This window comes from Mus musculus, chromosome 15, assembly GCF_000001635.26.
Source record: "Mus musculus strain C57BL/6J chromosome 15, GRCm38.p6 C57BL/6J".
NCBI classification, from domain to species: domain Eukaryota; kingdom Metazoa; phylum Chordata; class Mammalia; order Rodentia; family Muridae; genus Mus; species Mus musculus.
Window position 1 is genome coordinate 85353951 of NC_000081.6, and position 16311 is coordinate 85370261.

A 16311-nucleotide genomic window follows, 5' to 3' on the forward strand; every position below is an offset into this window, starting at 1 on the left:
ATATTAATTCTGCTTATCTGGGAACACGAAAGGTCTTTTCATGGTCTGAGTATCTTTGGTTGTCTTTTTTAATACTTTGAAGTTTTCATTGTAGAGGTTTTTTGTTGTTGTTGTTTTTTAAACCCGACATTGTGAAAATGTTCCCAAAGTTTGCTGGGTTTATCCCTTTTGTTCTAAGTCTACCTGAGGCTGCTTTTTACATATGCCCTGTGAGTCGCAGTTGTACAGAAAGTCCTCCCCCATCGGTGGAGTAGGCCAGCTCCCTTCACACCTCTGCTGTCAGCACTGCCCTTTGCCCAAGTGTCTGTTAGCACACGTCCTTCCTGAGTTCTAGTATCCGCTCTAGAGTTTGCTTCACCCCACTGCTCAGTCGGCTTCTTTCCTTTCCATGATGCAGTTGAGCTACATTGGCTCTCATGAGAAATTACCCGAGATGAGGAGAGCGGGAAAGGGGAAACCATGATTTTGGGGTGCTGGGAGAGCGAGGACTGTGTGGTATGTTAAGAATCTTAGGAAGACAGGAGTTGCCAGACCTGGCCCATCACCTGTTTTATTATGGCCCATGAGCAAAAAGGGTGTTTTTCACACTGAAGTAGCTGACGCCTGAAAGTTAGATAAACTTTAAATTGTAATATTTACTATAGGATATTATTTTTGGGGGGGGGGGGGACAGGGTTTCTCTGTGAAGCCCTGGCTGTCCTGGAACTCACTCTGTAGACCAGGCTGGCCTCAAACTCAGAAATCCACCTGCCTCTGCCTCCCAAGTGCTGGGAGTAAAGGTGTGCGGCACCACTGCCCGGCACTATAGGATATTCTTTTACAAGGTCTTGCTTTGTAGGCCTTGTTATACTTTCCTCTGCTTCCCAGATACTGGGATTACAGCATAGTAAGCCACATGCTTGGCCATAACAGAAAGGTTTTGTTTGTTTGTTTTTGTTTATTTTTGTTTCTGTTTTAATTTTTCAAGACAAAGTTTCTCTGTGTAGCCCTGGCTGTCCTGGAACTCATTTTGTATTTAGAACTTGAACTTAGAGATCCACCTGCCTTTCCTCTCTTGAGTGCTGAGATTAAAGGCTTGTACCGCTCCCCCAACCCCGTTTAAGATTTATTTCATTTTTAATTAGGAGTATAGGTGTGTATGTGGGGGTGGGGGGTCCTGTGTTTATGAGTGCTACTGCCCTCAGGAGCAGAATGGTGTTGGATCCCCTAAATCTGAAGTTACAGGTGGTTGTAGGCAGCCTGATGTGGGTGCCAGGAATGAACTTCAGTCCTTTTCGAGAACAACTAGTCATCTTAAACCAGTGAGCTACCTCTCCAGCCTTAACACGGTAGCGTTGTATTTGTATCCAGCCATATATTCATAAGTGTCATCTAAGCCTGTCTTTCTGGTAAAGAGCAGAGTTGAGAAGTTGTTTGGGGGAGTTTCTGGCTGTCAGACTCTAAAGTATTTGCTGAGACGCTCTTTACACATAACTGTTGTGACCTAGCAAAATGGCCTTGGTAAAGGCGGGTGTCACAGTTTTGCTGTAGGCTTCTTGTAGCAGTTGATCATTAAAAAAAATTTTTTTTTTAAAATTTCTAGTTTTGACCAACTAGATCAAATAGATAGGCAAAGTTTTATGGTTTTATATAACAACTAGCAATTAGGAGAAAAAACCCCATGAACTTTTAATTATTTTCTTAACAACAACAGTTAAAAAACTCTAAACACATAAGCCAGCATTATTTTTAATGTAGTGGTAGGTATTAAGAATAATTTTCTTAAACAAGTGTGATAGTCTTAGTTGTAGTTCCAGTGTCTAGCAGTTGGTTCCTTTTTAGTAGGAGGTCCACTGATAAATTAACTGTAAGGTGTGTATATAGATGGTTTTTTTAAGCCTGTCTAACCTGCGACACATAAGCACAGGTAGTTTTCTTTAATTTTCCTCAAACAGGACTTGCCAAGATCAACAAATGTGTTAGAACTTGAAGGAAATGAAACTCTACCTTTTGTGTAACTCAAAGGAATTTTTTTGTCCTCTAATACAGCATTTCATTTATACATTGTCTTCAGGGTATGCATTCCTCTCTAATAGGAACGTCTAACGGCTGAAGTTTAATCGTCTTCAGAAGCACTCTGCCTTCTGCCGTGAAGTAGCTAAGCTCCTTAAAGCCTTTGTGAATATTTTTGTTAGTTTGGCTAAAGTAGGACTGACAGCGATTATTATTAATAATGTTTGTAATATGGGAACGACTGATCTTTACCAGCTATTTCATTGCCATTAATCATTACGTATTTAGATGCATTATGTTGTCTTGACTGTGGACACAAGCTTTGCATAACTGTAATGTCAAGTAGGTTTTTTTTCAAGGCTGTAGTGGAGGGAGAGAAGTGGGCGAGGCGATGCTTTCACTGTTGCGAAGAATGTCCTGTCCTCCCCCATCCAGTAAACCAGTTTCATCTGTCTTCATCTAGTACTTCTGTTGTGTCAGCCAGGGTTAATGGAATCCATAGCAATTTGCCATGTGACTATGGAGGGATGGTTTTTAATTTTTTCTTTTCAGATTGTTGAGGGAAACAAACATTTAAGACATATTCTCTGACTTCAGGAAGTTTAAAATTCAGTGAATTTGGCCTATGGACCCTCCTTACAAGTTGATCTGTTTAGTAGCTAATGGCGAAGGAGAAAGTAAATATGCTAAGTAGGACTCACAAGACATCTGTGTGCATTAGGGCCACATCTTTACGAGGTGACTGTTTTTCAAGTTTCAGCATCTAGGATAAGACAGAATTACATGCCAAGTTCTCACAGGGAAAGCCCTGGGTGGGCACAGTGTGGCAAGTGTAGCCTGCTGGGAGAGCACAGGCGAGCAGAGCATGGGAGGTTGGAAGTGCATGTGTGAGAGGTGCTTTCCGGAAGCCATGGGTCTAGACCCTGACAATGATCACACTCCCAAGTTATTTTTCTTTGTTTTACAAACACAACCTATTTTGTTTCTGACAGATGGTGTAATGTGAGCTTTCTATGTAGAAGCTACTTATAGTTATGTGGATTTCGGGGGTCTTTTAATGGGTCTTAAAAGTTCAGCCACGTTTTGTTTCTTTTTAAAGCATATTAAGGGCCCAGTGCATCTATGACAACTGAACATGTAACACTGGGAATTATATTTGTAGGTTAGCTCATGAACTTAACAGTTCTATGGTCTGCACACTATAAAAACAGCATTATTCTCAAGAGTAACTGTCTTCTTTCGTCTGTAGCTGTAGTTTTGCTCCAAAGCTCGTGCTGCTTCAGATGTCAGTTTCTAGTAAAATGAGGGGTAAGAGATCAAGGAATGGCTTAGTGTTCAAGGGAAGACGGTTGATGTAGGCAGCGGTGTCTGCACTCTTCACTGTGTTTCAAACTCTTGGGTAGTTTTTCCAGTATGTTTAGTAAACCTTAATGAGAGTGTAAGTAAATGTCCTTCCTTCCTTCCTTCCTTCCTTCCTTCCTTCCTTCCTTCCTTCCTTCCTTCCTTCCTTCCTTCCCTCCCTCCTTCCCTCCTTCCCTCCTTCCCTCCTTCCCTCCTTCCCTCCTTCTCTCCTTCCCTCCCTCTCTCTCTCTCTCTCTCTCTCTCTCTCTCTCTCTGTCAACAAAAGTGTCTTACATATGTAATTGTTTGATACAGTTGCTGAGGAAGGTGTATTTCACATTTTTGTTTCCTCACTAAGTCACTGAAACATTGGGTCAAAGTTTTATGACCTATTTGGAAACAGTCTTGACTGGTGCGGTAGGGTGGAGCACAGACATTTTTGTGTTTTTCAGTCCTGCTCCGCCGCCTTCTGCAGAAAGGGTTTCTCTGTGTAGTCTTGGCTGTCCTGGAACTTGATCTGTAGACCATACTGCCCTCAAAGTCATAGAGATCCTCCTGCTTCTGTCTCCTAAGTGCTTGGATAAAAAAATGTGTACCACTACTGCCCAGCTGCTTCTCAGTTTTAAATTAATTAATTAATCAGTACCCTGCCTTCTTCCTGAAACAAATTTCAGATACCTTAAAAAAATAGACAAGGGAAGAGGGTAGAGTTGCGTAGGTCAGTTGCTTAACATGTGGGAGGCCCTGGGTGTGGTTCCCTAGTGTGGTCTGAGAGGTAAGTGAGGAAACTGGAGAGAAGAGAAAATCCAGACCATGTGGGATTCCCACTGTTGTAAAGTATGAGCTATACAACTACCTCTGGATTTGTCCAAGGCCCAGGCATAAAAAAGCATGGGATGTTTGTCTCTGCAAGACTGAAAGATTCCACAAAGTACACAAGAAACCAGGGTGCTGAAGTTCATAGAAAAAAAATCATGCCCTGGTCCTGTAAAGGGAGGCAACATCTGTGCTGTGTGTTTGGTGATTGATGTCTAGGTACCCCGTGGTCGTTCCTAGTTTGGAGTTTCTGTGTTCTGGTTTACTCCTGTGATTCTACATTGAGAATGGAGAACACTCAGATGGTCAAGACTGTCTGTAAGGGTGTCCAGTTTTCTTCTATTTTTTTAAAAAGAATTATTTATCTATTTTATGTATATGAGTACACTGTAGCTGTCTTCACACAGAAAAGGGCATTAGATCCCATTATAGATGGTTGTGAGCCACCATGTGGTTGCTGGGAATTGAACTCAGGACCTCTGGAAGAGCAGTCAGTGCTCTTAACTGCTGAGCCATCCCTCCAGCCCTTTTTCCTTCTATCTTTAAAAGCAGATTGGTGTTTCTTTAGGGAATCTTAGGATGAGGAAATTAGCTTTCATTTCAGTACCAAATTGCACCAAAAAATTGTCATCTCCAAAACTATAGAATGATAGTAGGCTATACTGTGGCACGATAGAGACTTGTGAAGACTGAGTGCCTGAGAGTGCAGCTGTAGGTCATCTCTCTGGCACTCATTTTCATAGGTGAGCCGGCACCCCACATCCCTTTCTGCTTCCTGTGGCTCTCCCTCTCGTGTGTAAAGTTTGCTGTAGCTCTTGCTATGGAGTGGATGACACGCTCACTTGTCATCTCAGTCCTTCCAGAATGTTGTTTTCCATAACTGAGTGCAATGTCCATATTGGGTAGTGGCAGATCCATAAGCAAGAGTTAATTCTTCTGGGATGGATTTGGGTTGTCCTGGGGATGCAAGTACTGGAATCAGGGAACTTTAGTTGGAATTGTGACTGTGGCATTTATTGGCCAAGTGATGTGGGCAAGCAACTCCTTCCCTTACATTGTCTGTAAAATGGAGAGAGAGGATAGTGTTGATCGTAAGATTATTTCAAAGGCAGAGTGAGAGAACACATGTAAGGACTAACAGCAGCCCCACACATAGTAGGTACCCAGCCTACACTGCAGCCCATAACTTCTGTTTCATAATGAAGGAGGTGGAACAGACCAATCCAGCTTCCCCTGACTCTGGAGTAGGTAGTTTTGGGGCTGGGACATTTGGAAGTCTCTCTTTCTTTCTCTCCCTCCCTTCCTCTCTCTTCCTCCCTAGTTTCTAGTTTCTAACAACCTTATCTTCTTCCAGGGAAACAGCACCCAGAACGATCTTCCAGAGAGTCCTGGATATCTTAAAGAAGTCTACTCATGCTGTTGAGCTGGCCTGCAGGGATCCCTCCCAAGTGGAACATCTGGCTTCCAGTCTGCAGCTAATCACTGAATGCTTCAGATGTCTTCGGAATGCTTGTATAGAGTGTTCTGTGAATCAGAATTCCATCAGGTAGTGACACACGCTCTTCTGAGTGGTTCTTGTATGTTGCTTAATGTTTTTGCTTTATAGTGCTGCACATTTTTTTTTTCTTACAAAACTGTCCTTTACCTCTACAGGGAAACACCCCTATTTCTTGTATTCTCTTGTTTAACAAGAGGGATTATTCAGCTTTCCTGCTCATAATTTGTAACTTGTTTTGAGGTATTTGATTCTTCATGTAAGAGTGATTTGAGTTTGGCATTGGTTCCATATTTCTAGGTTCTGCCAGTCCAAGTTCACATGCAGTTCTCGACCCCCTTTTAATGTTTGACCCCCTTGCAAATGTTTCATTGACCCTGTGTTTAAATTAAGCAAGAATATTTCATAATTTTCTGAGGTTATCTGTATTAAGACTCTAAAGCTTTGAGTACTTCCCCTTCATCTTAAGCTGTGTATGTTTCTGAGGAGTGCTAAGTTCAGAGCAGAGGGTGCTCTCTACCGCTCTTTCCTTTGTACAGCTCTCAAACCCAGAGCTGAGCTTCTCTCCTCTTATGCAGTGCCCTCCCCCTACACGACAGGGTTTCTCTGAGTAGCCCTGGCTGCCCTGAAACTCGCTCTACAGACCAGGCTGGCCTTGAACTCAGAAATCCCCTGGCTTCTGCTTCCCAAGTGCTGGGATTAAAGGCGTACACTACCATGCCTGGCTTTTCCTCTTGCTTTTATGAAACAGACTTCTTATTAAAATTTTATTTTAGAGTATTTTATTTGAAATGAAGTCAGAAGCTACAAGCAGAACGCTCACCTTTCTTTCCTGGATTTGCATGTAGAAAGGGCCTCAAGGCCGCTCCATCACTGCTGTCATGGGTGACGTTGAGCTGGTCCAGAAGACATTTGATTCCCTTGGCTACTTAGACAGTCTTATACCTGAGGCTTTAATATGATTAATGAGATTTTTAAGATGAAAGGGAAGGAAGAAAAAAAGTTGGAGTTGTTTTAATATCAGTGCTGAGACATACCTGCCATCTCTTTGCAGGAAATGGATAGAAATAACCATAACTAATAGTTATTATTTTGCTTTTTAGCTAATTAATTTTAAAAACCTCTTTAAAGATTTATTTTTATTTATGTGTCTATGTGATTGTCACATGTGTATTATGGGGAAACAATGAAGTGCAGATAGGGTGTGGGATCTTCTGTAGCTGTAGCTGTAGCTGTAGCTGTAGCTGTAGCTGTAGCTGTAGCTGTAGCTGTAGCTGTAGCTGGGTAGAAATGAGTGAACTTCCATCCTCTGGAAGAGCAGCAAGTGCTCTTAACTGCTGAACCATCTCTCTAGCCCTGATACCAGGATTTGAAAACATAACTTTGTTCTGAAAACATGGGCCAGGATGCCAGTTTCATTTGTACTTTTCCAGATCAGAAAGGACAGGGAGCCTAGAACAGAGCCTGCATGTGGGCATCTTTGCTGGGCTGGCCTCAGTGGGGAGGAAGGAGGCTCTGGCAGCACGTTTGGGTCTAGGTGCCTTACTTGCAGTATCCTTGTTTTAATCTGTGGGATAAGTGGAAGAATAGTGTGCTACAGTTTCCTTCCGGTTTTTCAGAGGCAGAGACTGTGGCTTGGAGAGGTGAAATAGCCTGTCCCAAAGTCATTGACTGATGCTTAGGGAACTCCATGTTGAAAGCAAGTCCTCGCCATGGCTGAGCCCACAAGGCTCTGTTGTCTGTGAGTCTACCACCCTCCTGCAGTCAGTCACCTCAGCTTGGACATGGAACCCTGTGCACGTGGAGGAAGCCCTTCTGATACCACCTTTCCCTTCTCACATGCTAACAGGGCAAGACTCCTTAGCTGAGGCATGAGTGGGATAGTGAGTGTGAGCTGCTTCTGCCTCTGCTGCTGCCGCCATTGTCTGCTTTGGGCATTGTGTGTCTTATCTTCTGAGAAATATATGCCTACTATAAAAATTGCAACATTAGAAAACAAATGCTGTGTGAAATGAAGTATTCAGTCTATGCCCGGGTCACCAAGGCAAGGGCAGCTCACGTGGTCATGGTTAGCTCTCACCGTGTGCAGCTTTTGGTTGGTACCCATGAAAATAAAAAGGTAAGGGCACCATGTTTTCTGTCTTTTGATTTGGTTTCTAGTATTATATTATTATTGTTGTTGATTTCTGAAAATCTCAATCATTTGAGGCATTAGTTCCCAGAAAAACATTTCTAGTCAGAAATATAACAAAGACTCCAGTGGAAACTTAGCAGACAGTCTAAACTAAAGCCAATATTTCTGAGCTAGTCAGGAATCAGATCAAAGCATTCTTATGTATGTGTTCGTGTGTTCGTGTGTGTGTGTGTGTGTGTGTGTGTGTGTGTGTGTGTGTCTGTACTTTCTTCCTTTGTTATCCCACATTCAGAAGATAACATGCCAAGATCTCTTTTGTATGACATGGGATATAATACAGCAAAGCAAAGAATCTGATATCTGAGTCATGTGATATTTCAGGAAGTACCCAGCGTAATGCAGCATATAAATATAACTACTGCTGCTAGGGTTGTGTACTGTTTTGGTATAGGGCCAGCTAATAGGTAGTTAAGCTTTGGGGTCTCTGTCACATTTGTTAATTCTTCCATTGTAATGTGACATTAACTGAACAGTATGTGAAAAGAGTGAGCATATTTGCATTACATTTTAAACTCTGAAATTTGAATTTCATTAAATAAAATTCAGATGATGAAATTGTGTTTTGATATCTTCCCTGCAGCCTTCTTGCAGCACTTAACAAAGCACAGGGTCCCCTGCCCTGGGAGCTGTTGCCTATGTAGACATGAGTAGAGCAGGCTGAGCATCCTCTTTCCTGAGAGCTGTACTGTGCTCTTTCTCTCACTGATTTCTGGGAGAAGAGGTGAGGACAGTGAGTAGCCACCTAGACCTGGGGGGAAAAGGAGAGAGAGTGCCTTTTGCCACATTTATAATGACCGTGGCCATTTGGAAACTTGGGCTTAATGTATGGTTCTCAAATCTGATCCAGACAACTCAGGATCTTCTCTTTAGGATGCAGACTTAATTCTGATTCACCTTGAGGAAGGGAGTGAGTTGGGGTTGTATTAGTTTTCGGTTGCTGTAGCACATTAGCACAAATATAGGGTTTAAAACAACAGTTGTATCCTAGCAGCTTTGGTTGAGGTTCTGAACGCAGGCCTAAGGTCAAAGCATCTGCAGGGCTGCTTCCACACCACAACAGGATCCTTCCGCACACGCTTATTGGGAGAGTTTGATTGCAGAGGCGAAGTGACCCCAAGCCCAGAATGGTGCTGCTTATATAGGCCTAGGAGAGGCGTGTCTCACACCAGATTGGTTATGCATGGGTTATGCTTACCACCTCATTTGCATGCCTACACCTGATTGGTTAACTTGTCTTTCATCTGATTGGTTAACTTGTCTCTCATCTGATTGGTTAATCCTCAAAACCTCATCTTGGCAAAAAAACTTTATTGCCTATGTATGCATGGTGGCCAGCGGTAGCCAGCGCCACCCTGCAACGGCACATGTGGCTTCTCATACTTCCTTTCCACGAGTCTGGGGGAAGTACTTCCTTTGTCTCTTCTTGCTTCTAATGGCAGAGTAAGAAACTACTGAACACAGTTGTTTTCCCTGGTTTGGCACCAAAAATTAGTAGGCACAGCCAAAAACCGCGAAGCATAACCATTCTCTGTGGATAGAAAGAACAGTTTTAGTGAAAAGAAGTCTTTTTGGTTGCCTGAGACAGTAGAGAACAGCAGCTAGCTCTAAGAGCTTACATGGTTGTTGTAGCTGTGTTAAGAAGTATACTTCTTAGCACAACTAGCTGTTGGGGCTTTCTGAGAAACACTCTTGGTCTTTGTTTCCTGGCAAAACCAAGCTCAAATGGGGGTCAAGTCACTGCCACTTTGGGGGTCTACTTCTTTGTGACCTAAGAGTTGCTACTTGTGATACTTTCTAGAAATCAGGTGTCCATTTCTGTATGACTGACTAGAAGCTAAGGGTTCTACAGTTTAGTAACTCACAGAACTCAAGGCAGTAGGTTTCTGGCCCATGAGATTGCATATGGACTGGGAACATCCATGTGGAAGGCTGTGCACATGACTAGGTCTAGGGTGGGCTGAGAACCCGTGCCCTCTCTGTCTATGCCATCTTCTGGCAGTTTGATGCGTTCACCAACCTGCAGCCTCCTCAGCCCCCATGGCTAGTTTTTCATTGGAGTTTTCATTATACAGATATAGTTAATTAAACCATCAGTTGTGGTTCTTGACGTCAGTTTTCATCTCCCTCCCCTCTCTGAGGCTGAAAGCTTTTCCCTTGGGCCCTTGGCAGCTGGACCATTCTGAAGCTGTGCCTGAGTTACCTTCACAGCATGAACCCAGATGTGATTAAAGGTCTTCCTAGCCTCAGGAACTCTGGGCCACGTGCTCCGGCAACAACCAGCTGCAGACTGCAGACTGCCTCTGTTGCTGTGTCCTTGCCCATGTAAAGTATCTTAAAAACAAACAAACAAACAAACAAACAAAGGAGGTGTGGTGGTTTTTGCTTGTTTTTGCTTATCCTAGTTCACCCATTGATCTTTAACATTCCCATCTATCGCATTCAGAATACATTTTTGTGAATCCAAGGTCCCCACATTGTAAATCCATTACAGCAGCTCATGTTCAGAATGCCTTCTAAGTCTCATTAGCTAGAGGCCCTACATCCAATCCTGTAATTAGCTAAGTTTCATATCAAACTCTGTATGCTGATCCATCTTGGGACAAAGTTCCACTTTATCTGGGACCTGTAAAACTAGAAAGCAAGTATCTTTTCTCAAATACAGTAGGCAGAGGATCACAGCACATGGAGCAGTGTTAGGCATTTCTTTTTTCTTTCCTTTCCACACAGCTCTAGAATGCTGTCCAAGGACTTTTGGCACCACACAGCAGAGATCACCATTCAGTACTCTAATAACACGCTCTCATCTCCTTCCAAACGCTGCCAGCTGTGCCTGCATGTGTGTGTTTCTACCAGCAGTCAGTCTTATGCGCTGTGATTTCTCTCTGCCATGCTTCCTAGGGTTCTTCTAGTCTCTGCCCACTGGCCAAAGCCTTTTTTTCCCTTAGGTATTTGTTACATTGGCAACCCACTATTCAGATCTGTGTCACTTTACTGTTGTTACTGTGACATCTTACCAAAAACTTAAACAGCACACACATACTATTTTAGTGTTTTGAGGTTCAGCAGTCCACAGGGGATTGGCCTGGATGGTCCTTCCTTCTGGAGGCTCTGGGACAGAATCAGGTTCTTTGCCTTGCCAGTTTTCAGCCCTTCCACTTTACTTGGCAGCTAGCCTCCTTTCTCTTGGTTCCAGCGTTCTTGTGTTCTTCCTGTAAGGAGCCTTGTGCTACAAGTGGACCTCCATATAACAGCACAATCCTTTTATCTCAAGATCATTGATTTGGACTTGTCTGAAAGTTCTCTTTACCAGATAGTGTAATAATTACAGATTTGGAAATCAGGGCGCGCACATCTCCGGAAGCTGTTACTCCGTCCTCTGTAGGAGCTGTTCATCAGTTACCTCAGCGTTATGCATGAAAGCATCATTTGAAATTCAGTATTAGGGAAGAGCACACATTTAGTTTAACTGTGTCTTAAATCTACCGCAGGAACCTGGATACGATCGGAGTTGCTGTTGATTTGGTTCTTCTCTTTCGTGAACTTCGGGTGGAACAAGACTCCTTGTTGACAGGTAATGTGCAGTGTAATGAATGGATTATTATCTTGAAAACTGCTTAAAACTAATACTCTGAGTGTTCAGTCGTGCACTGAAATGCATGTTCTGTATTTCATGAAATATTTAAGAGGTACTGGGAAGGCAAGTTGCTGTGACTTCCTTTCTGTCCTGTTGTGGGCTGACTTGTCTCTTGCTAGTTTCTTAGGCTGACACTTCTCTTAGTCTGTTTGGGTTGCTGTGGCAAAATACTTAGCTTAGGTAATTAATGAAAGCAGACATTGATCACCCCAGAGAGTGGGAAGTCCAAGTTCAGGATTTCAGCATATTTATTATGTGAAAAGGGTTGCTTTCTGGCGCAGTGAAGGCGCCTTCTTCTTGGGTCAGAAAGGCAAAGGGAGGCAAAGGAGCTCTTGACTTCTAAGGGGCTCTAACTGCAAAACCTAGCTGTCCCTCACAGCCCGAGTCACTTCCTACAAACACTTCGGAGATTTGATCTCAGCATGTGGATTTCCGAAGGACTCGAACAGTCAGACCACAGCAGGATCTTCACCTCCATGTCTATGGAGATAAGATTGTACAGGAGGTAATTACGGTACACTGAAGAAGTTTGTTGTCCCCATGAGCAAAGGATAGTGACACATAGCTACAGACCATGTAAGACACAGGAAGCAGATTACAGTCCAATGTCTGGAAGTACCAGGAGAAACCAGCACTGGCTGCACCTGAACCATGGACTTGGAGCCTCCCAAATGGTGGAAAGTAACAGTTTGAAGCCGTTTAGGCCATGGTCTGTCCAGGCCGTGGTTCTTTGCTACAGCGGCCTGAAATGACAGGTGCACTTACTGCTTGTGATCCTTGCATACGTGACAGACACTGTTTTGGTTTGACTGTGAACGCCCCCAGGCTTGTGTGCTGAGCACTCCATCCTCTGCTGCTGGCACTGTTTTGGGAGGTTGTGGAGCATTTTGGACATGGAGTCTAGCTGGCTGATACCAGCCATAGGGCAGGGCATACAGTCCATCTCTAGTTTTACTCAAGTTCTCTGCCTCCTGACTGCTCAGGCAACGTAACCAGTTATAATTTCTTCTAGTCTAGCCACAGGCTGCTCCATCTGTCACTAGACTGCCCCTTCATGATGGACTGTATCGTCTTAAACTGTGACCCACATTCAATCCTTCCTCCGTCAGCTGCTTCTCTCTGGTATTTCATCACAGTGGGGCTGCTCCCACCAGCGACTCTGCCCAGGAGCTCACACTCCAGGTACTAAGTCTGTAGTCAGTCAGTTACCTCCAGTGACCCAGAGGGAAGTTAGCACTTCTTGTTAACGCTGTTGGTGTGGGATTAAGAGCAGTACTCAGTACTCAGCTTCTCTGCTCGAAAACCTGGAAGGTTCTTAGAATATTCTGAATTCATTTAGTTTTTTGTATTAGTAGCATGAATGCTTTGTACAAAAGTTATTATCTAACACATCATTAAATTAAATGATAGAGTTTTTATGTATGACCTTCATGTCCAAGGAATTGAGACATTATGAATAAGTATAAATTATTTGGTATAATCTTGACCTAAGTATTCGTGCTTGCTGGCTATGTAGATTATAGGTTAAAATAATTGTTACAATAAAAGGCAGATTCAATTTACAAATATCTCTTCATCCCTGTTCTCCTATAACATGAGGGCGCACATGTTAATGCTACCTTACCTATCTCAGTGGATGGGTAAGAGCTAGAGGTGGGGCTGTCTTCTCACAAGCACCAAAAGGAATCCCAGACACTGAGTCAGTGCTGCGTGCTGCAGGCGTGCCTGCTGCTGCTTACTCTGCTCTGTGGGTGGTTTCCTAGTGCTAGCGTTCTTGATTCTTTTTTTTTCCCTTTTTCTGTCTTGGGCTCCTACTATTTGATTTAGAAATCCTCTTTTAAATACATGAATAAGTCAGTTATCTGGTGTGACAGTGCTGTGATTGTGGAGCGAGCCCTTCTCCTTACCCCTTGGATTCCAGCCTGTTGCCCTCCCAGAAGATTTCTCCTGACGTTATCCCCAGTGTCCTCAGCATCACAAAGGCTGCCCTGCACCGCAGCATCCTTGTCATGTCGTGTGGTCTCCTGCTCCCCACCATGAAACCCGCTTTCCTTGACTCTGCATCCCCTTCTCTCTCTCTCTCTCTCTCTCTGTCCCAATCTCCTGTGCGAGATTTATTTTGTTTTTCCAACATATGATAAATAATTGTTTCATCCTTTCTTCATTGAGATGGATATAACCTAAGAAAAATAGAAAAGGCAAGATGCCTAAAAATGCTTTTATAACATAGTTATGTGGTGAAGGAATACCTTGATTGATGTCAGAATAGGTCCATGTAAGTATGTTTCGTTTTGTTCTTTCCCTTCCCTTCCCTTCCCTTCCCTTCCCTTCCCTTCCCTTCCCTTCCCTTCCCTTCCCTTCCCTTTCCTCTCTTTCTCCCTTCCCTTTCACTTTTCCTCCCTCCCCTCCCCTCTCCTCTTTTCCTTTGCCCTTACTTCCCATCTGTCTGTCTGTCTGTCTGTCCATCCGTCTGTCTGTCTGTATGTATGTATTTTGAGGGCACTGGGAATTGAACCTTGGGCTGTAGTACGATAGGAAAGCCTCTCCTGCTGAACTCTATCCGTCGCCTTAGGCTCAGGGTATAAGGGCTGCATTAACAGTTGGTTATAATTTAGATAGCTTCAATGCCATCAGTTTAGCAAATTGATTTTTTTTTCTGGTAGTGTGGGGTAAATTTAGTGCCTTGGGCATATAGGGAAGCATTTTATCATTTAGTTATGTCTCCCAGCCCCGTTCACTTAACATAAAACCATCCCTTTTAAAGTGGACAATTGAATGGCTTTGAGAAGAGTACAACCAATACCTGTATGTAATTAAACTATTTTCTTGTGCTCAATGGTATAGGAAGAGCAGTTCTCCTCTCTCTCCTTCTCCGTGCCTCTGCTGACCACAGTTTATGTCCTGTCTCTATGGACTTAGTTTATTCTGGGTTTTTCTGATGAGTGGAATTGCAGAGGGCATGGGTCTTGGATGCTTGAGCTTCAGCCATATTGCAGCATGCATCAGTGTTGTGAGTCTTCTGGAGTGAGCAGGACTTTATTGTTTGTATCATCATCAATTGATGATCACAGGCTCTTCTCGCCTTTGGCTATGGAGAATAACACTGTTAATGTGTACTTGCATTTTTCTGAGAGCTTGTGTTTAGTTCTTTGACATTTGTACCTAGGATTAGAATAGTTGAGCCTGAATACTACCATGTTAAACATTGTTTTTTTAGAAGATTCATTCTGTCTCTATCTGTATCTGTCTGCCTCTCTGTCTCTGTTTGTCTTGTCTATCTGTTCCCTTCCGTGTGTGTGTGTGTGTGTGTGTGTGTGTGTGTGTGTGTGTGTATGTGTACATACATGTTATGTATAATTGCCTATAGAGGCCAAAGGAGGACTTTGGATCCCTTGGAGCTGGAATCAGCGGCAATTCTGAGCTGCCTTAGGTGCTTGCTGGGAGCTGAGTCTGGTTGCTGATCCTCTGCCAGAGCAGCAAGCACTCTTAGTTGCTGAGCTGTCTTTCTAGCTGCCATGTTTTGAGGAGCCACTAACCTGTTTTCCAAGACAGTGGAGGCATCCACACTCCCTCAACAGTATGTGTTCTGACTCCTGCATGTCCTTGTGGACGCTGTCTTTTGGGGTTATAGTCATCCAGGTGGACGTGAAGTAATGTGGGTTTTATTCCCACTTCCCAAATGACCAATGACGGTGAGCGTTTTCTAGTGTGTATGGGCATTTATACTAGAGAAGTGTTTGTTTGAATTCTTTGTTCAGTTTCTTTTTTCTTTTTTAATTTCTTGTGGTTGTGTTTTACTGTTGAGTTGTAGACGTTACTTGAGTAATATATTGCAGACAGTAGGGATTATGTGAAATCTGCAGATGAACTTGGGGAGAGTTGCCATCTTGACAATATTGGGTCTCCTAGTCCATGAAATGGGTGGGGGCATTTCTATCTAAAAAGTTTCAGCTGTGTCCATTTTAAGTTGCTGACCTGTATTCTGTGGCGGGACTGAAAAGAGGCAAGGAGAAAAAGGGAAATGAGCCGTATTTCTCACCGCCTTTTGGGAAGGGGCTGATAGGAAAGCTCCTGGGTTTTATTTGGAATTCAGCAGTGACATTTGCACTAAATGAGAACCTCAGAACTTACTTCCATAGTGAGTGCCTTCGTTCAAACCTATGAAATAGCATTGTAGAAAGTATTTTGCTTTCACTATCTCTTAATACTTTCTCTGAGAACCTTATTTTAGGGAGACTGTTGTCAGGGAAACTGTGCCAGTTTTTTGTTACTGCTTCTGAGGTAAGAACTGTAATTATATTGTCAAAATAATATTTAGAGTATTATTTTCAGGCAATAATTGCAGTGGTCTGACAAATATATTATGGTCATCAAATTTTATGTAAACATAAGTATGAGTTATTTTAATTGAGCTATTGATGTTGTTTTTGGCATATATTCTTTCCTAATCTGTAAAAATAATGCTGGCATTTTTTAGGGGCTTTGCACTGTTCTTAGTGTTTACATAAAGATCAGTTGACAGGCTGTTGGTTAAAGTAAACTGTTCTTTCACTTGCCTGCAGATTCCTTGCCTGTGCCTAGGCTGTCTGTAATTCTGCTTGCCCAGAGTCGTGTTTTGGGTTTTCAGAGGTTTTTGTTGCCTTAAAAAAAAAAAAAAAAGAACCTGAGGAATTGTTGGGCTGCTCCGCTGTCAGGCCAGAGTGTCAGGCCTTTCACTCTCAACATTTAAACTCGAGTGTTAATGTTCTGAAGTATTTAGTAGAACTATTAGTATCTTTTAAACTTATGGCTTATCTGGGAAACAGTTGGCACTTTTGTATTATAAACATTCAATAAGCA

At 43.0% G+C, this 16311-nt stretch overlaps 1 protein-coding gene across 1 annotated transcript in view; it reads left to right on the top strand.

The window, feature by feature from the left end:
* Atxn10 (ataxin 10) overlaps nucleotides 1–16311 on the top strand; it is a 127583-nt gene that overhangs the window by 17696 nt on the left and 93576 nt on the right. The window contains exons 2-3 of the mRNA NM_016843.4: nucleotides 5504–5695; nucleotides 11327–11409. Coding sequence (NP_058539.2) covers nucleotides 5504–5695; nucleotides 11327–11409 — 275 coding nt within the window. The remainder of the gene's footprint in view (nucleotides 1–5503; nucleotides 5696–11326; nucleotides 11410–16311) is intronic.